This window comes from Protopterus annectens, chromosome 15.part0, assembly GCF_019279795.1.
Source record: "Protopterus annectens isolate FY-2018-M chromosome 15.part0, PAN1.0, whole genome shotgun sequence".
Lineage (NCBI taxonomy): Eukaryota > Metazoa > Chordata > Ceratodontiformes > Protopteridae > Protopterus > Protopterus annectens.
The window spans coordinates 479796913-479824238 of NC_056749.1; the positions used below are offsets into that span (position 1 = coordinate 479796913).

General features: G+C 38.5%; 1 protein-coding gene across 1 annotated transcript in view; it reads right to left on the reverse strand.

Moving 5' to 3' along the window:
* ATG4A (autophagy related 4A cysteine peptidase) overlaps window positions 1-27326 on the reverse strand; it is a gene marked incomplete in the record, with an annotated part of 835516 nt that overhangs the window by 775105 nt on the left and 33085 nt on the right. Inside the window, 1 exon segment of the mRNA XM_044057209.1 lies at window positions 21621-21731. Within this exon segment, the coding sequence (XP_043913144.1) occupies window positions 21621-21731 (111 nt within the window).

The window sequence follows — 27326 nt, forward strand, 5'->3', positions numbered from 1 at the left end:
CTCTTTCAGGAAAGGGGCATGTGGTATTTATGGATTACCACTTCTACATCAGCCCATTTCTGTATTGTGTCCAAAAACAGAGATACATAACACTCTAAACCTGGTGAACGCAAGACTGTCATCACAGCTGAAACAGAGAAGTCTGGATACTAAATTCAGCATCTTCCTAATTGAGGAGAGCTACCAAAACAGCACAACTGTAACATGATATGCTAGACCAAAACAAAAAAGATGGTAAATATGCTAACTACTATTTTCCCAGGCAAAATGGCAACTTGTGACACTCCGAAGTTCAAGCCAAATGTTGAAGTATATCACAAAAGCAAAATAAATATTCAGATGAAACTGACTGCATGCTTTGATCATTTGAAAGGTAGAATAAATGGCATATTTTTAAATAAGAAACATCTTTATTAAATTATCACTTATGACATAGGCAAACATACATTTACATAAATGAAAACAAACCGAAGCGACATATTTTTAGTTGTAAACATTATTACATCACTTATAATCTATCCAGTCAATGTCAGTCAAACATTGCTTAGCTCATTCAAATCTGCCTTCTCTTAAACCTCATTCTTCTCCCAAAACATTATTCTGCATGTATTGCCCCCACAATTCCCTTTTTTCTATGTAATTTGTTCTTTTCTAAAGATCCCATTTCCAGTTGTTTTATTTGTGTTACTATACACACTACTTCTAGTACAGTTGGTTTAGACTTTTATTTCCATTTTCCAGTAATTGCTTTTAGGCAGCCAGCACAATTAGACTCATTAAGACCTTACTATGTCCAAGTAATTCCGAACTGTATCACAGCTAAAAAATATAAATTTCCTTAGTTATACCAATTTGCTCACCAAGTAAATCTGATACACTAGTCTGCAGGGAATTTTTAAACTCTGCCAGCTCATTACACTCCAAAAATATAGGTTTCCAATTACATCCTTCTTCCCAATCACACCTCCAACATTTGTGATCCACCCGAGGAAACATTCTTTGTGGAGTCTACTTGAGATGGAGTCTACTTGAGATATAAAAATACCAATGTAAACACGTCCAAGCAAAGATCCTAAATTTTCTTGACTTTGTTGCAAATTTGTGAGCCATACATACATCTCCCCATTATTTCTTTGTGAATTGCTTATCCGATCTCTCTTCCTAATTCTTTCTAACCTCCTCTGACTGAATCTTATAGTTATCATGCAATATTTGCATGTTCTACTAACTATTCCTGTTTTTTTAACAGCAGCTTCTGTTCTAGATTTTTACCAAAAACTCTACCAGTACTGGTATTTTGCTTAGGATCACCCTAGTCCTCTCTCTTTGACATCACTCCTTGATTGGGAAGGCAGAGTGTAGACTATCTCTAGCTGCAGTCCAAATAAATTCTTGGCTTCTGCTCATTCTATTACCTTTCCCTCTCTAATTATTTGCTCCCAATACTTTGGGTCCTTTGTCAGTTTTCTCTAGTAAATTCTAGCCCCCTCTTGCCTGTTGTCTGTAATCCCAATTGCAGTCATCCCTATCAGCAGAATCTCCTTTCTCAATTCTCATTCTGGCTTGGCTCTTAGAATGATTTCTGCTACTTTATGAATATAATATTCTATATGGTTATTGTTATCCTCCTTAAGGACCTGCATCCAAAATCCCAATCTCTGCCTGTTTCTCGAGCTTCCCCTGTCTTATCATCAACCCTTTCCACTTTGAATTGTAGTTTTCTACTTGTGCTATGTATAGCAGTCTTAACTGTGTAGCTCTGAAATACTCTTTCAAATGAGGTAATCTCAAACCACCTTGTTCTACTGAAAGGATCAGCTTGTCGCATTTGACTCTTGCAGTATTCCCCTCCTAGATAAAATCCCTCAGTTCTTTATTAATTGCTACCCACAACTTCTCTTCTGGTTGATAAAATAAGCCTGACCTGTGCATAAAACTAAAGGGACTAAAAACATTTTGACTGCTTGTATCTTGCTTTCTATATCCACAAGAGCAGCCTCCAATTTCTCAGTTTTTGTATCATCTTTTGTTTAGTCTCTTCCCAGATATCCTTAGCTGCCATAACATAATCCTTTGTAATCCATACTCTTAAGTACTTCATTTTATCATGTCCCCATAAATATGGATAATGCTAAACCAATTCCTGTGTGGGTACATAGTTTATACCTATTGTCTTAGTTCTATCTTAATTTTGTATCTCAAAAAGACATGACACTATCTAAAGATATTCCACAACACTGAAATGTCCTTTTCTGGTTTTATTGGATAAAAAATGATATCATCTGCAAATAAAGCCAGCTTTTTTGACTACCGTACCAATTATGCCCATGAATTTCTAAGTCCCTTATTTTCTTTGCTAATGGTTCTAAATATAATACAAATAAAGGGGATGGGACACCCCTGCCTGGTTCCTCTGCTCAAACAGAACTTAAGAGAGGAACCTACCCACTTTAAGTTTCACCTCTGATCCTTCAAAGATCCTTCTAATCAACCTTAAAAATTTATCAGGGAATGCTAATGCTTCCATTGCCCTACTCAGCTTATTGTGTCGAATGCATTCTCTACATCAAGACCCACCAACAACACTGGTATTTTCCTACATTCTGCTTCTCTCTGGATCTTCAGTGTTCTACTAATGTTGTCAAATGATTGTCTCCCCTCAACAAAACCACACTGATCTGTATCTATCAATTTTGGCATAATTTTTCCATTCTTTTAGCAATTATAGACAAATGCTTTATAATCATGGCTTAGAATTGAAATGTGCCAATATGAAGCTGGATCTGATGGCTCTTTACCTTCTTTAGGTATTACAACCACCATCACTTTCTTCCAGGATGTTGGTGCTTCTTCTCCTTTTAAAATACCATTAAATAAAACCTTTCAGATCTTTATCAGTTTCTTCCCTCCTAGCTTCCAAACCTCCACAGGAATACCATATATTCTTGGGGATTTTTCCTGTACAGGTATGCGGCGCTTAACGTCCGGATAGATTTTAACCTATAGGGCATTATAAATCACAGATGTTAGGCGAACACCACATTCTTTAAATTGTGTTTTGCTTAACATCCTTCTGCACAATGTCCAACCACACTTACATCAATACACACACCAGTAGATTATTTGTACATCACCATTTTTAACTTGTCTCCTCTTATCCTGTTAGTATCTACCTCTAACTTTGGCATATTTAATTCTTCCAAAAACATTTCGATCTGTACCTTTTCTTGATTTCCATATTTTATACAGATTTTCATAACATTTGTGAAATATTTTTAGTACCTCTGCAAGATCTCTGCTTACCTTCCTCGTTTTAAGCTCCCTAAGCTTGGCAACAACCACTTCTACTTTCTGTTGCTTGAGTCATTGTGCTAAAAGGTTTTGTGCTCTAGGGTTATCATCAAAAAACAGTTGCTTAAACGCAGTCTTCCTAAACCCATGCATATTATTGAGGTAATATCTCATTTTCTGTTTAGCATTCTGCAATTGCTCCTCTTTTTGTTCTGTGAGATTTTCCTTTTTCTGCAATACTTTAACCTGGGTCACTCCCTCTAAATAATTCGGGTTACTTCTTAACCACCTCTCTCTTTTATTTTATTTTCACGCTGTTTTTACACTCCACTTTAATTTTATCCCACTCTCTAGCTAGATTTTCAGAAGAATGTTCTACCTTCTCTAACAAACTCTCAAATAATTGTCACTACCCATTCCTTAAATCCCTCCCTAACAGATAGGTGGGAAAGTGCCATTGTCTCATTTTTACTTCATTACCCTGCATTTTTATTTTAGTTATTATTGGCATGTGATCTGAAATAGTTTTGATACACATCCAATAGCTTTCAATTAAATGTGCATGCTCCTGTGAAACAATTTCTGTTTAAACTAGCACAGTTTTTGTATGTTGGGGAATAATATGTAAATTCACTCCAAACTCCTACTACTGAATTTTAATTTTCCATACCAAATATTTTCATAAATTTCTTCAAAAATCTAACATCTTTTGTTAGAGTTTCCCTTCTGGGGCCCCCCAGACACATCCTTACTTCTGCAAATCAAATTCCAGTCTGCACCTATAAGTAACATTCCCCGCTGAAAGCCAATTATTTCTCCCAGAAGTTTCTTAAAATATATTATAACAGCTTTAGGTGGAATACAAATACATGCCAGTGTAATCCTCCTCTCTTATGAGTAGCCCCTTAGTACTACAAATCTACCATGATTATCTGTTTGTTTTCCCTCTTCTATCAGTATTGGAGCTCCTCTTACAATTAATAAGTACTCCCCTTTTCCTCTGAATAATCATCCAGAAATCCTTTATCAAAATTCACATGCTCATTTCTTTCCAAATGTATCTCCTGTGGCACAGCTATTTGCACTCTGCATTTTTAATACAGTTCACTAGTCTTTCTTTTTTGTATATATTTGTGAGACCATTCACATTTAAATATAATATAGAAAATGTTGTCATTATGTTTAGAAGTTATTATTCACACCTGTTATGTGCACCGACTTGTTTCAGCTTTTGTGTTACATGCATACACTGTCTGGCAAGTTGGTCTTTTATACAGTCATTTCTCATCAGATCCATTTGAACGTATGTCATACCTTAAGAGCCTTTTTCTTTTAGTGAAAACCCTCAAAACAACCCCCCCTAAAACCTATTAACTTAATATTAACACAGAGAATTATCTGCATCTTCAAATATTGATGTTTAACCCTTTCTTATAGGAACAACTGTCCCAAACTGACAGCCACACTCAAACTTGGATTAACTTATAAGGAAGGTTATCCATGCTAAGCTGCATGGTACAGCCTTTGCTTCTACTTCCACTAAGTGTTGTCTGTTTCTGTATTATCTTTATTCCTCTCCCAGATTAGAAAAACATTTGAATGCATTCAATGCATTCAAAAAACAATCTCCAAGCCATTGAAAGTAGAAGTATTCTGTTTTTCTTGACCCTTATCAGAATGTCTTCATAGAGAAAGAACCAGATACACATTTGCCTCTACTTTACTCCTCTTCTGACTGGTGTACAGGGAGTAATCATTTTCCATAAATACACTACTGCCTCCCACTTTTAGTACTTTGTCCTTCTGCCGCAGTTTTGTCATATTTATTTGGTAGAGGAAAATATTTACTATATTTAGCGTTTTTACCCATTTCACAGTAAAATGTGTTACTAGACCAAGCCAAGGGTATTAGTCTAGTCATTCCTCTATGCAAGAGTAAGAAAAAGCATATAAATTGTTCTTGTATCATGCTCTTTTGTTTAGACTTTTCTTCTCTTTTTACACTGCAGTGTCTACAGTTCTTAAAACAGAAAAAGGAAAAAGAAAGAAGGAGGAGCAAAAAAAGGTAGGGGCACTTGATTACTTTAGTATCTCTATTACACTCGGAAATAACCAAGAAAGCTTTACTTCACAGCATGCAGGTTATGTCATACATTATAAAAATACTACTGTTAAGAACAAAATTTTGTTTTAATTACAGTCAAGTCTTTCTGTCCTCTTCTTCTCTCCTAAATGTTCTTTCAAACATTAATGACATGAAGTAGGGCATATGCTTTGGAGTTCCCTACACGTTTAACAAAGTCAAAGAAGTCCAGTGTTTCCAAGCCTTCTTGTTCTGTCATGTTTCACAAATATAATTAATGCTTTGTAATTCCACATTTATTTGTGAATTTCCAAGTTGTTGGTTTTCTTACTATTGCTCTCCATCTCCCAAATCCAGTCTGTGCTTCATTTCCAATGTACTCTTGGTTCTTCAAGTAAACTCTTATGCTTTTTTCTGTCTCTTGAGCATTTTCTTTTGAAACACTAGAGAATGTTTCAATGGAACAGTCTTTATATGGACTTTATTACCAGAAGAACAAGAAGCAGAATCTCCTTCTGTCTAATTGCTCACTTTGTTGTACAAAACTTTTATATTTCCTCTTTTGCACCTTCTGCATTAAAAATTATTTTGACCCTCCAGGAAAGAATATTCTGAAAACAGCTGGATACAGCAGCTTAAATCAAATGTCTGCTTTTTGCTTTTCCATGATTACTAGAATACATTTACTCCTCTTTTGCCTGGTGTACAGTGAGTAATCATTTTCCTCACTCTACTGTCTCACACTTCTGGCACTTATTCCTTCTGCTACAGTTTTGTCAGAATAAACTTCTTTCTGCTGGTAGGACCATACCTTTACTATTAAAGGTCTAGGCTGCTTTCTCATGGCCAGGTTTGGAGGATACACACAATGAGCCCTTTCAATTAACAACTCATGCTGTGGAACACCAGTCCATTTGCTTATCTATGCTTTCATAAAAAATAGTCTGCTCCTTCCAGCTTCTCTGATACAGCAGAAAATCTCAGGTTTTTCCCAAGTGCACTTTCCTCTAATACTTTTATTTTTAGAAGTATCTCTTCTTGAGCAATCTCATATTCAGCCAGCCTGACATCTGATTTTTGCAGTTTTACTACCTTATGTGAAGGTCTGTTTAAAGCTCTTTCTGGTTTTCCACCCTTTTATTATTTCAGTTGATACACTCCTTCAGCATTTTGTTTATTTTAATCAGCTCTGAGTACATTTGACTTATTTTTTTCCTCTAGATTACTGGAATTCATGTCTTGCAACAAAGCTAGGGATTGCACTGCTTTTTGCAGAACAGCTGCAGAATTCTTACCAGTCAGTGTTTTCGCCTCATCTTTTGTGATTGATTTTCTTTCAGATTCTCTGGATTTCTTTTTCACTTGCATCCAAACAGTGCACTAACTAGCCAGTTGCAGAAATTTACCCACAAAGAGAAGTTCACTGACTATCTTTTCTGAATTTCTGATTTCACAACGGGAGAGCTGAAATTAAGTTGTTACTCAGTCTGCAAACATCTTGGAAGTCCAGATACAAAAATATTTTCATCTCTTGGCTACAGCCAAGTTCAACTCATTTCTTTTAAATGAAATGAAAGCTTGTGTATAGTAACACTACCAGTGCCTTGTAAAATGGTTCAAAAGATGTGACAAATCAGTGAGCAAGGCTACTACTTATCCATCCCTAGCTGAAACAGTGGTAGCAATACAAACACAAGAAATTTTGCACCACATCACTGGAAGAATACACACACGTGTGTGTGTGTGTGTGTGTGTGTGTGTGTGTGTGTGTGTGTGTGTGTATATATATATATATGCATATACACACATATACATATATATATATATATATATATATATATATATATATATATATATATATATACACACACACACACACACACACACACACACACACACACACACACACACACACACATATACATACACACACATACACACATCAATATACTGTACCAGTTGCAAATTTGCACAAACTCGGAGAAGAGGGAGAAAATGAAGAACATGCATGCTGCACTCACTGTCTAGTCACCAATACAGAATGCTGGTGACCTTTTAAGTTCAATGTTTTGAGTATCAGTCAACTATCCAGCAAACAGTAGGACTCCCAAATGCAACAAAAGAAGAGCACTTTTCATCTATTATTTCCCAGAGCTCACGCAGCACTCTATTTTGGGAAATGTATATTTTTTGCATGTACATTTTATTATTTTTTAACATTTTTATGAATTATTCTCAACTTTTATATGTACTTTTATTAATTTTAGTACTTTTTTAATTTAGTTTACTTCACATCTGTTGACCGGGATAGTCTGACTGAGCAAAGCACATTTTCAAAAAGCTCCAGAAAATGTATTAACAGCAATTATGTACTGTATCATATAACAGTATTCATCAAGCTACATGTACAAATTAAAAGAGCAGAAGGTAGAGGGCCAACTGATGTGACAAAAATAATAAGCTGCATGTGGAGAAAAAATAGGAATCTAAATGGAGAGAAAGAGAGAGAGATGCATAAGGAGAATAGCATAAATGAAGAATAGACAGAGAAGTGAGAGAGGGAGAAGTAGCCAATGCTAGTGTGAGGGAGAATGACATGCAAGACAAAGGAAATAGAGGGACAATTTTGTGTAACAGCACAAGGCCATTTCTTTGAAAAATTTTAGCATGTTAACATATTTTATTTTTTAATTTGCTAAATTCACAAGGTCATTTGGGATGGAGTTCAATAATCTGGTTATATAGACATTATAGGCAGAATCACTTTATTGATAGGTTGATTTAGTTACTTGTAGGAGGTTTAGAGTTTGTTAGCAATTTATTCTGTTTGGTGTGTATTTGGTTACAAGAGTAGATAGAGATGGACAAGTATTTGTTAGGGAGATTTTGTGTGCATTTTTCACTGGTTCAGTATGAGAAAGCTATGCAATTCTAGCCAGCTGATATTCTGGAAGGCAATGCAGTGATGCAATACATTTAAAACATTTATTGCAAATTTGGCAACTCCGCTAAAAGTGCTTTCTAATTTACAGAAGTGGGTTTTAGGGATTTTAATTACAATAAAGGAGTATAGTGATGAAGGATGAAGTAGTACTTGAGCTGTGTTGAACTGAGCTGCAAACAAATAAAAAGATCAAGCATCTATGTTGTACTTTATTAATAAAACAAGCCAAGATGCTTTTGCATACATTCTCATTTCTTAACTTGTTATATCCCCCTATAATTTATTTTTCTTTGTTGCATCCAAATGCTGTTCAAAAATCATTACACATTTCATTACACAATCAACTTGCTGTAAATTAGTCTGACAGCAGGAATGAGAAATGATCTTTAATTGCAAACTATCAATTTCTTCCTTTAATGAAATCTCCAGTGATTTAAAAAAGTTACTCATAACTCACCTGCACTAACAGCTCAATTTCAGGTTCAGCAACTGCCACTTCCTTAGAAGTTCTGAATACATACTCCAGTCAGCATCTTCAAACTATGGAGTCAACGAGATACATCATCTACTAATAAAAAGCCTCAAAGCTGAACTGTTGCATTGAAATTTCTTATATGTCTGTAATGTGTTCTCCGTGTCCAAAAGTAGTTCTTTAAATTCTTTAAGCATTATTTCATCACTCAGTTCCAATTCATCAGTAGCCCTAGTAGAGGACAGACTACTATCCCTAAGTGGATTACATGCATTATCCAGTGGTTTTAGGATGTGTTGCTGTAACATTTTATTGGATGTTGCTCTTTTCAACAATAAAGAAGGAGAAATGCCACCATTTTCATTGCATTTAATGCCCACGAGCACTGCCAAAATTTGCAGATAAGAACATACCCAAGGGAAGCTCAGCAGATAAATTTAAGATCATTAAATCAACCAATACACAAACAAACAGAAAGAATCAAACACCAATAAAACTACAAGCTAAAATGCTTTGCATATGCTTCTTCAGTTCAGATAAACAATATAAGAGTGAATATTACATATTGTACATTTTTGAATTGTTAATAGATACATACAGAATTTATTTAATTAAATCAATATGTATTTTAAAAGCCATTTATTATGATAGTTATTTGATCATGTGCTCGTACATAGGACTTAAATGAACTGCATTAAAATGGATACTATATTTAGATAATGTATTCCGACCTGAAGAAGCATATTTAAAATATTTTAGCTTGTCATTTTACTAATAAAGTGCTAAGTGGTTGTTTGATCTTGTTTCTCGGTTGATTTAAGGATGTTACACTTATCCACTGAGCTTCCCCTGGGTATGTTTGTTTCAGCTGACAGATGTTAAGTTATGTAAAGCTTAGATCTGTACAGCATGTCTAGCTTTTTATTAACGGTATACATAACAATGTACGTTTTTGTCAAAAGACAGTGGTGCAGCGGATAGTGTTGTTGCTTCACAGCAAGAGGTTCCCCGATTTGATTATCAGGTGTGGTGCCTTTTGTGTGGAGTCTGCATGTTGTCCTTGTGTTTGTTTGGCTTCCCTCCAGGTGCTCTGGTTTCCTCCCACATTCCAAAGACATGCAGTAGGGGGATGGATGGATTTAGCCTTGGTGAATTGTTCAATATTTGCGTTTCTCTTTGAGATAATTGAGATTGCTCCTGGACCAGATAAAATTAGCTTTGTTTTATTAGCATAAAGTAAAAGTTGAGATTTAGGGAGCCACTCTTATAACTGTTATGAGTGTAGAGTGGTATTTGGTTTAGTATGTTACTTGAGCAGATTAGGGTGGAATTATCACTGTAGTAGATTAATGAGGCATTTGTAATGAAGGTGTTCTAACATGTCAGGCATCTCCACCCATTTCCATGAGCCTTCCTAGGAAAGAGTAGTACCCTTCAACCAACAAACTCCCCTTCTCCCAACCTAGAGTTGAAATCAACCTCTCACAGTCAACACATCTAGGATCTGGGACCAATACCCAGGACTTCTCAGATATACTCAAGACATCCGTCAGGAGAGGTTCGCAGTCTGCCAAAAGTGAACCTTCTCAGCTGTGCTTTCAGTAGGAAGAATTATAGTTGACCCTTCCTAGTAGCAGCAAAGAAATAGTCTGCTGAAGCCTTGCATTCTCACATTTAAGAAACACCTTCAAAAAGAAAAAACAGATGTGACTTCTTCCATGCTTTACTCCCAGCTATCAGGACTACCTACTACTCAATTAAACCTCATAGGTTCATATGTAAATACTAGGCTAACTAGCAACTAGCCTAGAAACCCATTCTAAGTCCAGCCAGTTTCCCATGTTCTAATCCAATTAGCCTATCCCATTTGGTTAGACACTGGCATTACCCATCCCATGTCGATAACTTTTAGTTATGTACTTACCATAACTTTAGATGTATGGGATCCATCTCGCCTACATTCTGTACTGATGGGTTCGGAGCCGATCATACTATAGAACGAAGTCTCTTATTGGCTGAGCTATCCCACATCCCAGGATGCACCACCACTGCTTCCCCAGATCTTGTTTGTCCGCACACATGCACACACACATAGACTGTTGATATAATATTGCCAGGTGTTTCAGGATGAAACAGCTGAACTTCTCTTCTGATCTCCAAGGCAGGGAAAGAGGGTGGAGATGGATCCCATACATCTAAAGTTATGGTAAGTACATAACTAAAAGATGTAATGTGATCCTATCTACATTCTGTACTGATGGGACAGCGTCCCTAGCACCTGATTCCTGTGTGGCTCACTGGAAAACACTCCTGTCAACTGTGGAACAGATGCCACGTCCAATTTGTAATGAGAAATAAAGGTGTGAGGAGAAGACCATGTCAAATGTCACTAATGGCAAGCTTGGAATGAAAAGCTGCCGAAGTAGCCATAGCCCTGGTAGAATAAGCTTTCAATGTAGCTGTAAGCTCTTTGTTAGAAATGAAGTAAGTATGACTGATACAGTCTCTGATCCACTTGGCAATAGTGACTTGGCTTTGCCCAATTTATTGTCCGAAAAGGACACAAACAACTGATCTGTTTTCCGTGTTTGGTGCGTCCCATCCAAATAGAAGCGTAATTGTCTGTGGACATCCAAGGTGTAAAAGATGTATTCCACTCTGTTTGAGTACTTTGGGAAGAAAACTGGAAGTTCCAGTGATTGCTGCAGACAAAAATTAGAACAAACCTTAGGAACAAAGGATGGGTTCGGTCTGAGGGATACTCTATCCTTGTGAAAAACCAGGTATGGTGGTTTGACACATAGGGCTTGAAGTTCCGAGACTCTCCTGGCTGATGTAATTGCAACTAATAAAGCAGTCTTCCAAGAAAGAAATTTTAAGTCACAAGTTGCTGCCGGTTCAAAGGGGGAAGAGGTCAAAGCACCTAACACCACATTAAGGTCCCAAGGTGGAGCGGGATGAGATATCGGGGCCCGTAGTAGCCCAGCACCTTTCATGAAGGCTTTACACAGCTTGTTGCTCATCAAAGGTGGTTCTATGCTCTCGTGAAAATTGGAAATAGCCGCCAACTGAACCTTGATGGTAGAGACCGAACAACCTTGATTGAACAGAGAAGCTAAAAACTTCAGAACCTCTGACACCGGGGCTGTCATGGGGTCTAATCCCCGGAGTTGGGCCCAAATAGCAAATCTCTTCCATTTGCCGCTATACAATTTCTTAGTAGAAGTCTTGTGGGCCGAGGACAAGATATGCATGACTTCTGGGTCCAAAGCATGGTTTCTAACTATGGTCGGAAGAGGAGGAGCCAAGCTGTTAACTTCAACGAGTGGAGGGACTGATGAAGCTGTCCCAACTGATGGGTCAAGAGATCCGGAACTTGATCCAGGAACCATGGACCGTCCAGTGCATATTTCCGAAGAAAGGGGAACCAGACTTGACGAGGCCAGTATGGGGCAACTAGAATCATTTTGCTCTCCAAGCGAATTGCCTTCTGGATCACCTTGGGAAGAAGGGGAACCGGTGGAAAGGCGTATAGCAGACCGGTGGGCCAAGCTTGGACTAGGGCGTATTTGGGAATCTCCCCCGGAACTGGGGTGAGAAAGAAGAACTGTTGGCATTTCGTGTTGAGGGGCAACAAGGAGTTCCCCATCTTCTGAAAATCTGAGTTGCCACTCTGTCTTTCAGAGACCACTCGTGAGGAGAGAGAATAGTTCTGCTCAGTCTGTCGGCTATCACATTGGATCTCCCTGGAATGTGTGTTGCTACCAGAAAACGTTTGGTTGCAATCGCCCAATCCCATACCTTCATGGCCTCTCTGCAAGGATCTGGTCCCTCCCTGCTTGTTCAGGTACCAGACTACTGACATGTTGTCGGACTGAATGGCAATCATGCCCTGGGGGAGGTAACTGTGTAGTGCTTGCAGCGATAGAAGCACCACCCTCATTTCCAGTATGTTGATGTGGAGGAGACTCTCGTCAGAGTGCCACTTGCCTTGGACTGACCTGCCCAGGTAATGTCCCCCCCACCCAGTCTGGAAGGCGTCCGTAGTCAATGTGGCCACTGGAGGTGGTGGTGATCCAGGCTGGAGGAAAGAAGCCACCAACGAAGGTCCTGTTTGCACGTCTCTGTGATCAGAATGTGGTGACTGACTGGGAGATCCTGATAAGACCACTGGACTGACAGGAGCCACTGGAGAATCCTCATGTGTAACCTCGCTAAGGGGACTAGGAGACATGGAACCTAACAGTTGTAGGACCATCCTGGCTGGGGCTCGACGTTTGAGGAGCAAGGCTCGAACTTGAGACTGTAGTGTTTCTATCCTCTCTGTAGGAAGATAGACCCGCATTTGCTTTGAATCCATCTCTACTCCGATAAACCGAATGTGCTGAGATGGCAGCAACACGGACTTTGTCCAATTGAAGGTGATTCCTAGGGAGTTGCCTAGAGATATAGTGGCTGCTAGGTTTTGCAAGAGTAGACGCCTGGAGGTGGCAGTTAGGAGCCAGTCGTCTAGGTATGGAAACACCTGGAATCCTAGATTTCTCAGGTGAGCAGTCACCACCGCCAAACATTTGGTGAACACCCTGGGGGCTGTGGTGAGACCAAAGGGCAGTGCACGGAACTGGAAATGACCGTCTCCCAGGCTGAAGCGCAAGTGTCTCCTGGATGCCTGATTAATCAGGATGTGATAATAGGCGTCCTTGAGATCTATGGAGCACATCCAAACACCTTTCTCCAGCAGCGGGAGAATGGATTGCAAGGTGACCATCCGGAACTTGGGCTTCTTTACTGATCGATTTAGCTTGCTGAGATCCAAAATGGGCCTCAAGTCCCCGGTCTTTTTTGGCACCAAAAAGAATCTTGAGTAAGTCCCTAATCCGTCTGGGGGACAGGTTGGATGACTCGAAGCAGCTTTGAGATTTGCAAGATCCCATTGACTGGGTGGCGGGTCCGGTGTTTTTTGGGATGGAGTGGAGGGTTGAGAAAAGAGGATTGTCTAACCTCCGAGCACCCATCGGTCCTGAGTGATACTCTCCCAGGCCTTTAGGTGCTGACCCCGACTGGCTCCGAGCTGCACAGTCGGGCAATCCTTCAGGGATGCTGGAAGGTTGAGGAGCCACAACAGTAGGCTCGGAACTGAAAACATCGGTCCGAACTCTGACCCCTCCACCGACTCCACCAGCACCGACTCCCAACGGTGCCGAGGCTGTTGGAGGAGGAACCAGGACAACAAGCCGACTGGGCTGGAGCGAAACCAACTGGAAGACCGGAGACTGAAACAGCCTTTGAAGTACCCTGTCTATGTCCGAATCAGACATTCTCTCCACTGGTTCGGACTGGGGACTGGCTCAATAGTCTCGATAAACATCGGTGCCGAGGGAGACTCCACAACCATTGCTTTCCCTCGGGCGAAGTGACCCCGGTGCGGGAAGGAAGTCTGGCGGGCAACTCTCATCGGCTCCGAAGACAGTGGAGCCAATGAAGGTGACCCGCCTCGGCTCTAGCGCCAGAGGAGTCGAGGCTGGAGGCATCGAAGTCCGTGGAGCCGATGGAGAAGCCTGCCAAGATTTCTTTGTAGCCAGTTCGATTTCTTCTTCTTAGAAGGTGAAGAGGAAGAAGATAAAGCCTCCTCACAGGAAGGAGTGATAAGCCCTTTTAAAATCAATTTGTTTTTCCTCTCTTGGAGGACACGGGAGGAAAAAGCGTGACAAACGCTGCATGACTCCTGAAGATGCTTAGGGCCTAAGAGTGATCGCCCGTAATGGACATTTTGTAACTGCATTTAGAGCATTTTTTGAATCCAGATGGTCTGTGCTCTTTCGACATGATGACACACAATCACTACCACAGAAAAAATCTTTTAACAAAATTTTTGTTTAACGCAAAATGTAACTGAGGACAAGACCCCTCTAACAGAAAACGGGATTACTTGACCAAAAACTAGACTACAATACCACAAGAAGACTCACACTAAGTAGTTTCAACCACGCGTGAGGGCAAGGCCCCTCTAACTTAAACGGGATCCTTTGCCTCAAACTGATGACAATTTCACCACAAAAAATAACTCAATCTCACAGTCGTTAAAACAGCTTTAAATTTCTGACAGAAATTTTCAAGAAATAAGCACTTAGCTCAGCCAAGTCTGAGACCACGTCTTTGCTGTAGAAGCGGCAAACGAGATCTGGGGAAGCAGTGGTGGTGCATCCTGGGATGTGGGATAGCTCAGCCAATAAGAGACTTCGTTCTATAGTATAAACCCATCAGTACAGAATGTAGGCAAGATAGGATCACATTACATCTATATATTATCCTAATGACAATCAGTAGTACAGGGGGCAGTACTGGAGTATATTTTCTGTTTTCCATTCATAGATCCAACTTGTGCTTGAATATGGACAGGGATGAACTGTTTATTGTGGATTGGGAGTCTGTTTCAAAGCAGCGGCATCCCCTAGGAGATACACCAGTCTCTCCAAACCATTCTGTTGATGCTGCTGTAGTGATATAAATCCCTAGACAGAGTACTTCTGATACCACTGGACTTGCTGATGTGCAGTACAGCCATCAGTACTGGGTCAGACAATGCCTTGTATGCCAGATACAGGTCAACTCTTAGCAGTCTATAGGGTACACAGTATAGACCACTGATTTAAGCCTTGTATCTTTTTAGTAAGATATGTCCGTGTTCCAGTTGCTGCATGTGTCTGGACAGATGCATGCCAAGGGGGGGGCATTATATTCAATGATTGGTATAATGAGGGCTGAGTAAAGGGGGACAATGACAACCCTAGATCTAGAAACAGTTCCTTTGTTTATAAGCTGTTTAATACTGAAGGACTTTCTTAAACCAATGGACACATGTTGGTTGAAAGTTAAGTCGCTGCCCACAAAAATTCCCAAATCCTGAACAAGTGGGTCTACACTAAGGGGTGTATTGTCAGTGTGATAGTTACCTGGGGGTAGAGGAATTCCTAAAGATACAACACTGCATTTTTTTTGGCATTTAGTTTCAGTCCAAGATTTTGGCAACAGTTACTTGGGACATACCTTCCTGCAGGATGGTCAAGTCATTTGGGGATTCAATGACTGCTCCTCACTTGCAATCCTAATCAGCTACAACCAATTTGGTATTGGCTTTAACTTGAGAAAAACAGGTGCCAAACAAGAGGGGTCCCAGCACAGAACACTGGGGGACTCCACTGGTGACTAGCCTATTTCTGGAGATAGCTTACCCCCTTTTGATTTGATTTCCTGAGTCCTATCTGTGAGCCAGTTGGCAATCCAGAGGATGACACTGGTTTATTCAGATTTTCCACTATGCCTGTTTGAGGAATTGTGTCAAACGTTTTGGCCAGGTAAAGGTATGCATTCCCATTGAGAAATAAAAAATGGCAATGGAAAGTTTGAACCCCTTAGAAGGGTTCCTATTAACATTTACAGCCATCACTACTGCTTGTAAGCTCTTAAGAATCATGGCTACATCACTCTAAGAGGTCATATCTCAGAGATGAGAAATATTCTGGGCATACAGAGCTCCAGTAATGCTCCTACTAGAGTCTGGCATCTGTATTAGTCAGAGTTTCTTGACAGTCCAACCACATAACCCAGTGTCAAGAGTCAGCACCAGTATTTAATATCATTATCGTTTGATGTAAGGGGGAATTTTCAGCTTGATTTACAAGAAAAACACCCCCAAAAAGAGGGTGAGGAGAAAATACAGCTCTGGACACAGTTTTCTCTAGCAATATACTCTGATCACATACTGCAAGACAGGATAGGCCGCTTCATCCGTTCTTGCTCCCCTTCAGCTCAAAACACTCAGTCCTCACACCAATCAGAGTTGTATTCAGGAAATGGTGGTCAGTCAATCTTCTCTCGCTCTCTCTCTCTCTCATCTTCTGTGCTACCACACAGGAAAAGGGTTTAAATTATAAAGCATATTTTCCTGTATCTGCACATTCATCCATCTTCTCACAACCCTTAGGGCAACATGTAGCAATTACACAAAGTAAAAATGACAAGGCCAAGGCAGGCCTCAGTTCCCTAAAACAACTATAACAACTTACTCCTCATGCCCAGAATGTATGAAAAACAAATTGCAATTTTTACCACCAGAACATTGAACTGTGAAACTTGCTGTTACAGTTTTCAAGCAATTCACTTTTCAGCACTCAAAAACTTGACAAAAGCCCTGCCCTTTGCCCTATCTCTTGCTTCACCCATTTCAGTAAGCACATGCAATAACAGCAGTCTTGAAGAACCAGTAAAAACTATGCTACATGCAAGTATGAAAAATACTTGTTTCCCAGGTGCCTTTTGTTCCCAAATTTCCATGCAATAAGACATGTCCATTTACTCTCCTACTCAGTATTTTCAGAGTCCAGGATGAGAGCTGCCCACATAGAGCCATAACCCAAGCAGCAGAAAGGGTGCTTTTACCCCCTGTCTAAATTGCTGCACATTCTGGCACCACCATGAAGGTGGCTTAGCAGCTGAACCAGGGCCCACAGGAGACTTCTTAACATCTAATTTATCAGTGTCTAAAGGCACTTCAATCTACCAGCTGGCTAAGCCTGGCTTAGTTCCTAGAGTAGCATCCTGAAAGCATCCTCTAAATAAGCAGCTTGTCTCACTCACTCACTAGGCAAGCTGTGGAGGCACTTACTCCTTCCCTAACATATGTATGGCCCTTTCCCAGTTTATTAAAACAATGGCAGCTCAATATGTAACTTAGTTTAACTTAGATTAAGCTTCTAATTGACTTTTTTGCTCCGCATGAGAAAGAATTAATCAACAAAATGGAAGCTCTGCAGAGTGACCTTTATAAAAGCTATAAGGAGTCATGTTATCTATCAGAGACTGACAAGGTTATGCACAATATTTTGGCATAGGATGACAGGCTTCAGCAGTTGAAAAAGAAGAAGGAGCTTGAATGAGATTATGTAGATTTTAAGAATGGTCACATCTTTGTATGGCCACGAGGCTCAAATGTGACTGGGACAACAGAACCTGCTAAAATGGTGACTCAGCCTGATCATTCTATCAACATACAACAGGTAACTGCTCCTACGCTGGGTGTTGTGAACGCAGTGAAGAGTGAGCAATCGACGAATATTAGTACTGCTTTAAATTAATGTGCCAGCAGTTACGATTGAGAGGATGTCTTCTGAAAACGTATCGATAGGTGGCACCAGACCCAAAGGCATAAACAGCTCCTCTCACTTGGCTACAGACTTTCCTGGCTTGCCCGCCCCTTTCAGATTTTTACCAACGAACGAGAGGGGGTGGTTTCTCAGCAGAGGTCGCAAGAGAAGGAAAATGTCGGCCGAGGAAGGGAGCTTCATGGAACCTCCATTCCACAAGAGGAATCAACGCTGGTAATTCTCAATTGAACTTGTTAAATAAGGGGCTAAGTTTTATACCAGCTAGACATGTGCAAGCAAGTGATCTTACATTGACATTAAGCTATTTGTGAGGAACACAGCGTTGAAAATGCTTTTTGGGAATCAGCAAGGTACAACAAGTGATCTATTAAGATGCTTGAGTTTATTTAACCCTCAGCTACCTCTGGTACTAGAAACATTTGTTAAATTAATAGAGAAAGCTGTTCTTGACTCTTGGTTGCAAGAACGACAATTTTTTATCTAAATAAAGATGAATATTTGGCGTTACAACAGTTAAAGAATGACAGCAAATTGACTATACACCTTGCAGATAAAGGAAGGGCAGTTGTTTTATTAGATTCTGGTGTGTACATGGAAAGTATGGAAAGGATGTCAAGCGATAATGTGACATATGAAATTATTTCTGTTTTTACATTGGATTCAATAGCACAGCATATGCGTGAGGTTTTATATGAACTTTTAATGGACTTTAACTTTACCAAAGAATCATAGGATTTTATGTTAGTGGATACACCGATGACTCCAGTTATACATGGTTTGCCCAAGGTGCACAAAACATTAGTGGACCCACCCCTTTGTCCAATAGTATCAGGAAAGGGATGGGTAATGGAGTTTAACTCAGAGTATATTGAGAACACACTTTAAAAAAGTGTTAATTAAAGCTGAAGCAGTATTGAGCGATACTGAACATTTTTTGTGCTCTCTGGGCAACTTCATGAGGAAACATGGTAAAGTTACTGAGGAGATTAGATTGGTTACAATGGATATACAGATGTTATTTACAGTAATACCCCATGATTTGGGGATAGAGTCTGCGAAAAATGTTTTACTTCAGAATGTCGTCTAATTTTGATCAAGTGGAATTAATGGATACTCTCCTTGAACTGGTATTACATAACAACGTATTTTTGTTTAATGAAGTTCTTTATAGGCAGAAACTAGGAGTGGCTATGGGGGCGCCTTGCGTGAACAGTTATGCCAACCTAGTGTTGGCTGAATGGGAGAGCAGGGGTGTCCTCTCGACACACACTTATTCGTCCCAACTATTATTCTACAAAAGGTTTGTGGACATTTTTATTCTGTGACAGGGATCTTGCTCCAGTCTGCATTACTTTTTTCAATATCTTGAAAGCAACAGTGAATGTTTTAAATTTGTGCTCAATTCATCCCCAACAAGTATAGAGTTTCTGGATGTGAAAATTAGATGGTAGTACTACTAGCTCATTATTTAGAAAACCTTGCAGGAAAAATGCAATTTTACACCGTTCCAGCATGCACCCTAATGATATTTTTAACAATATAGTGAAGGGGCAGTGTTTAAGAATGTCTAGGCTACGTACCGAAGAGATATATTTTGCGGGTGCTATGGATAAGTTGAAAAGGGACTTTTAGGGAGGAGCTATCAGCAAACTGATTTGAATAAAGTTTCAGCTGAAGTGTATGATATGAGAAGGACCAAAGGCAGACCCTATATGAACAGGAATATAGATAAGCAGAATACACCAGGAAACCCTTTGCAAACGCGTAATGTGCTAAGATTGCCACTTAATAATGTTCAACAGGTGTGTGATATAGCAGGGCGATACTGGCCAATTTTGATGTCTGATGAACCTATAAAGGAAATTGTTGGCGCTAGACCCAGGTATACTTTTAAAAATAACCTCTCACTGACGAGGCAGCTATGCTATTCTACTACCTTGACCTCACATATTACTTCAGATAGGAAAGGCACTTTCCCTTGCAGGAATTGTAGGGCTTGTGCACATATAGCCAAGGGGATAGTATTTGAGCATCCCTCTTTTCAATTCACGTTTACTCCTAAGTTTTATGCTGATTGTAGATCTAAAAATCTAGTATATTTGGCCAGATGTAAGGCATGCCCCTCTTTCTATATAGACAAAACCACCAGGATGCTGAAGGAACGCATCCTTCAGCACCTTGGTAACATTAGGAAGATTAATACATTAAATGCATTGGCCAAACATATCACTCAATACTGGGCATCATTTTGAATTTATGGTATTGCAAGTGCTGCCAGTTTATATGAGGGGTTTGGACCATAACAATAGAGTTGAGCTAGCTGAAACTAAATGGATTATAAGAATGCAATCTGATAGAACACCTGGGCTCAATGCATCTGTGCCTTTAAAACCTGTTCTAAGGAAACGTACGTTACATCAACAAATTATTTTGTTTAATTGAATGAGGTTTTTATTGGATATTTAAATGTGGCTAGCTTTATTGTGTTTTAGGATCTGATGAAGCACCTAGTGTGAAAGCGCTTATCCAGCTTTGAATAAAATACATGCTTTTAGTCGTGGTGGTCACCTGGAGTTTTTTTCTGCATACTTATGGCCCTGACAGTTACCATCACTGGCTTGGGATTCTAAACCTATGCCCCACAAATCAATGGCGTCTGTGCAAGCCTTTGCTTGAACTGAAGCACAAAGTGAAAACCTGTATTCCTTCCCCCACAAAGGATGGGATGATCCTGTCACTCAACTCCCTCTCCCAACAGAAAGGGGAAGCTGATGCTGCCATTCACTTGCACTTCCCTCACTACAGCAGCTATTCACACATGGGCCACCTGGGTCTTATCCCTGTATGTCACATGACTAGGCATAATAAAAATAAGTTCCAACACTAAAAAAAGTACAAATGGACAGAAAAATTTCTGCAAGAAAAATTACAGTACTACTTTCATAATTATATCAGTGATAAGCTTGCCCTATCCAGTCAATATGCAGACAGGTTCAATAATAGTTTCCTATTACTAGGCTGTTCAAAATCAACTGGAACAAAGCTATTCCAATAGGATATCCATCACAGTGAGTTTCTATACAGCACAAGACATAAAAGTGAATGTACATAAAAAAATAATCAAATGTGCTATAACATTTACAAATAGGAGTAAGCCCCAACCCTAATTTGCACCCATTTATTCTAACTCTACAGGGCTAACACCTTGCAGGAGATGACAATACAACACTGTGCATAAAAAAGCTTGCCCTAGTAGGCACCTTGAACAAAGAATTGGTAAGCAATAGGAATGTGGGGGCACAAATTGACCACTGCATAACTACATAGCCAAAGTGCACTTGTTTTACCATTGACTTATTCTAAAAGTAATATTTAAGATTTGACTGTTTTTAAAAGTATAACCTTCAGTGTATTTCTGCAGTTTTCCACATCTAATTCTGCTTCTGTCACCTCTAGACTTAGCAACATATGTTTAATATGTCATGGCCAAAAAAGGTCTATGGACCAGTGTTATCCAACTACTTCATTAAATTAAATTAAAAATATTCTGGAATTTGAACACACTGGTTTTGAGGAAATGCAGAACAGATGAACATCTAGTGACTGTAGTTCAGATTAACACAAGACAGGACCACTGAGAGAGACAATAAAATTATAATTATGTACCTGACTTTATGTGATACCTCCGTCCCAGAATCCAGAAAGGTTCATCTGTGTCTGGAAGATCTTCAAGATAATCCGATAAGGCAGTGATATGATTTTCATATCTAGCCATAACTATAAAAAGAAAATTAAACAAATATATATTTAACAAGTAGAATTAATGTCACAGATTGAAAAACAACTGCAACATTACTAATAAGTAACTAGCACACAGTGAGTAGTTGGTCTGGTAAATGCCCAATGACTGCCATCTTCAGGAACGTGAAAAGAATGACTACACATTAATGCACATTAGATAGAACTATCACAATTATTGGAGGCAGAAATAATTGGCTAATGAACCAGCAGTCTACTGCGGATTTATAAAATTGTTGAAACATACCAGAATAAACAAAATCTACAAGGAATTTGGTCCTGATAGAAAACTGTAAATGGCTTAAGTATCAGTGTGAAATTTAATAGAAGTATTTATCAAGTCACAAACTTCTGTACATCCTAACAGCTTAAAATCTTATGCAACACCCAACCTGTTTACAAATGCCTGACAAATTAGCAACTTCAATCATATTAGATTTGTATGTCAGCTTGTTGTTTAACCCGAAGGTAAACTGTAGTCAGTTTTCCCACACAACCCAAAATGCATATATGCAAATAAAAGAGGAGTACATAATACACACAAAAATGCACATTTTTGAATACATCTACTGCAAAAACAAAAACGAATTCAAACATCTAAACATTAAGCAAAGTTTATCTTGAGGTAGAATTTCTGTTATCCAAAAACCACTTTTCACACAATAATTCCCTAAAAGAATCTAGACATTCAAATCTTGCTCTGAGGGAAAGGCTTAGTGTGACAAGCAGTTGAAATACGGCAAAGATGCCCTAAAAGTAAAATATCAAATAGAACACATGCTGCAGAGAGGACTGCAAAGAAAACCCCAATCTTCCTCAGAATGACAGCACCACTTCAGATACATTTGCCCCTCACTTCAAGGAGAATAAAGGGCCATAGAATTTTTGCCCAGGTAGAAAGAATGGGTTAGAACAGTGGTCAACAGGGTAAGCGCAATGTTCAGAAAAGGAACAGGTTCAGAAAACATTAAACAGTATAAGAACATGAATGCTATTATACCATGAGGGGATTGAGAAATGATCTTTTAATGCTGGAAGCAAAGCCGAAAGCTGTTGTATAGTATTTCTTTCCCCTTTTGTTGATGCACTGCTGTCTTTCTATGAAAGCTGTTGTATAGTATTTCTTTCCACTTTTGTTGATGCACTGCTGTCTTTCTATGAAAGCTGTTGTATAGTATTTCTTTCCCCTTTTGTTGATGCACTGCTGTCTTTCTATGAAAGCTGTTGTATAGTATTTCTTTCCCTTTTTGTTGATGCACTGCTTTCTATGATACTGGTTTGCATAGATCACAAGTGTGTATTATGTGCACCAGTAAACAATACAGAGAAGTGGTGTGATTTCCTCTCAGTAACTTGCTTCCTCTCTGCACTGTGCCACTGATGTAAACACAATGCCCACTATGTTTAATGATAATTGGGGTCACATTGTTAAGGACTGCCTTTACTCAGTCTGCTGAAAACTTTGGAACAGCAGCATATGTACTATCAGAGCCACGGAAAAACCTTGAAACTATGTTCCATAACAACCATTCCATATTTTCTGTGTTTGGAAAATGAAAAGAAATAATGAGAAATTAACTACAACAAAAAGCTTTAGTAAATTCTTTTAGTAAGTACATTTTGTGCACATGTAAAATGTGCACTCTAATTGCATGTGGGTGTTTTCAACTGAAAACGATTACAAAGAAAAAAAGTAGCCATACTTCAATCAAGAAGTTCTATTACATGATATAAAGTGGGAAATCAGTCAGAAATCTAAATTTTGTACAAACATTCTGGATGCTTGTAGCAGTAGTTTACATCCCCAGCCCACCTGGACCTAAGAATATGGAAACTACAATTCACAAAATCCTAAAACTATGTAAAAGAAATAAAGAAGTCAGCCTGTTACTAACATAGGACATACAGAGCCATGTGGCAAATGCAATTTTTGCTCCTATATAGATACAAGCATTACCTTCTTGCACCCAGATACAGGGAAAGTTTTCAAAACTACTACTGCAGCACATTGTATGACTTCTAATATAGTATATTTAGCAGTATGCGCAGTTTGCAAGTGTTTCTACGTAGGGAAAACTAATCGTAGATTCAGAGACCGCATCAGAGAACATGTTTATCATATTAAGAAATGCTATCAGAATAACGCTTTAGCTAAACATGTGGTAGAAAATGACTCCACACATACTTTTCATTTCAGATTCTTAGAAGTGATACCAATCAATAGTAGAGGAGGAGATATTCGCAATCACACGGAGGATAGAGAGAATGATTGGATTATACGATTAAGAGCAGACAATGGGAAAGGTTTAAAAGAGAGAGTTTCCATAAAACCTAAACTGAGGAAAAGAAGGAAAATTAAGTAAGATATCCTCCAGACCTATAGATACATTTGGATTGTTTTATTTTTTAACATTTTTAAATGTGTTTATCTATGTTCATAGAATATGTACTTTAAAAAGTACTGATATCATATATAAGTATGTTATATCCTTTTATACAAATGTACAATTTTTAATATTGATATAAGTTTTTATGAATATTTTTTAGTATCTATGTGATGAGTTTTTGACCAATAATTTAATCATTCTAATACTTTTGATATGTGTCATACCTATTATATAGATTTGAACACATTATCAACATGTACTCACTAGTTAATACATATTGTATAGGTACATATTTGTTGCATTTACATATACAAACATGGACGGCTGCTATTTATATAATACACATATACATTTCAGAGATTTATATACATCTCTGTACATGCACCTGATATATTAATTCATCATACAAGTCCACATACATATATATCTAGAGTACTCAGCACACTACAATATGTACTTGTGACGTTACATATATGATCCTAGGGATCCAGTTCATTCTTATACACATTTTTAAACATAACCATCACATATCTACATCTACATTTATATATATTTATATATAAGCATGTTTTAATATGATATAGTCAAGTTTGCATATATGTATAGGTATATATTTGTTGCATTCACATACATGAAGATGGACGGCTGTTATTTATATTATACACATATACATTTCAGACATCTACATACATTTCTGAATATGTATTTTATATATTAGTCTACCATATCAGCTTACACATATATATCTTCAGATTACTCAGCACACTATAACACGCACTTGTGATGTCACACATGAATATATGAGCTTAGGGATTTAGTTCATTTTTTATACAGATTTTTTACATTTTTTACATATGATTGCTACATGTTTACATCTATATTCATATATATAAGTATCTTTCCAACATGATGTAAGACAATTATGTAAATATACTAGAAGTAATATGATTTTCTACTTATTTACAACTTTGCTTTTAAAAACGGTGACATTTCCCTTTTAAGTGAATGATGTAGTTATGTTTAATTGAACTGCCAGATCATATAAAACCAGCTTTTTAATTTACTTGTATTAGATAGACCTGATGAAGCTACTATTGGCGAAAGCGCTTGTCTGAATGAAATAAAACTGATTATTTTTGCCTGTTTTTCTGGAGATTCCTTGGACTTTGGATATTTACATTTCACTGCTTCACCCTCAGCTAACCAGATTTTTTTGGACTTCATTTATCACTTCTTCTTTAACTGAGGGCGTTTACCGTAGTGGTGGTTTTATTTTCTCTTACAATGCCCACTACGTTTAATGATAATTGGGGTCACATTGTTAAGGACTGCCTTTACTCAGTCTGCTGAAAACTTTGGAACAGCAGCATATGTACTATCAGAGCCACGGAAAAACCTTGAAACTATGTTCCATAACAACCATTCCATATTTTCTGTGTTTGGAAAATGAAAAGAAATAATGAGAAATTAACTACAACAAAAAGCTTTAGTAAATTCTTTTAGTAAGTACATTTTGTGCACATGTAAAATGTGCACTCTAATTGCATGTGGGTGTTTTCAACTGAAAACGATTACAAAGAAAAAAAGTAGCCATACTTCAATCAAGAAGTTCTATTACATGATATAAAGTGGGAAATCAGTCAGAAATCTAAATTTTGTACAAACAGTCTGGATGCTTGTAGCAGTAGTTTACATCCCCAGCCCACCTGGACCTAAGAATATGGAAACTACAATTCACAAAATCCTAAAACTATGTAAAAGAAATAAAATATGTGTGGGAGATTTTAAATATCGATCTACTAGGTGTCAAAAAGGCTCAGGTTAGATGTATACCAACACAAAACAACCACACTCTACTCAAACTCACCCACTCTAATTCATTTAAAAAGCCCATCAGTTTATTCAAATTAAATATGTAGAACATTACACACAGAACTGACTGAGTGAAAGTTTCCTCAAATATATTAACAGATCAACTCCCATGCCAAGCTGCTCTCATTAAGACCCCCAAGTTACCTCCAACAATAGTAACTACTAGATTCGTCCAGGAGCCTAAATAATCTCTGGAACTAGATGACCTAAGCAATACAAACTGGACCCTATTCTATTAACCCCCAGAAAGACCTTGGCCATGTTTGTGAATGTACTTCAAGAAAAAAAAGGCTTAATGGTCAGCAATGCACTTTGATTACTTCTAAAACCATATGCACGTCCTGGAAATGGTAGAAAGAAAAGTACAGTCATGCAAGTAAACATAACGTAACAGTAGATGCTCGAATAGATCACTGCTGCAGTAGAATAAGCTATACGGAATGTCTCAGCAAGGAAATCGGATCAGCTGGCCAGCTTACAAGCTTTAGGGCACCTTTCACACTACCTAGCCACTGCCATGTGCAAGGGAAGCAGTACAAAGATAGGGGTTAGGGTGTAAAACAAAAAAAAAAAAAACTCAACAGCTTTCTTGCATCAGAAGGAGGAGACTACACCCTGTTCAGTAGGGTGCATAACTATAAGAATTACATATCTTGGTATAAGAATAGGTAAAAATGGGGGGTGTAGGCTACTGTTTTATTAATTCTGGCTGCTTTTGTTATTTATCAGCATGTACAAGCCCATCCACACTATTCTGAGATCATTTAAGACAGTATAGACAGGGCCATAATGGCAACATCGATACAATCTACCTCATCCACCATTTCAGGGAATCATGCCATCCAACAGAAGGTACTCACTGTACTGGATTGGTCCTGAGGTAACACTGCAAAATACATGCATGAGCCACATATGCCAAGAGTATGTAGAGAAACTGCTGAAGTATCCACGATGTAGAAGCCTGTGAAATACCCAGTTTCCCCAGTATGTCTCTGGAAGGTCTCTATGGCAAGTATAATGAGGGCTATACATACCCTGGTAAACATAGGTATAGGAAGAGTATACATCCTCCAGTCCTCGTCTGTGAGCCATGTAAACTTACTAAAGCCCATACTATATCTCTATCCAGCTAAATCTATAAAGAACTTCTAAGTCAGTAAAGTTAAAAAGTTAATCTACTGTCTATATTTTTGCCTTCTCAGATGGCAGGCACCATTAGGTGCCAGCGGTTTTGGTGAGGATGAGAAAAACGTCTCACAACAGGAAAAAGCCATGCTAGTGGCTACAGCAAGCTTCTTCTCAGACTGCAAGGTAG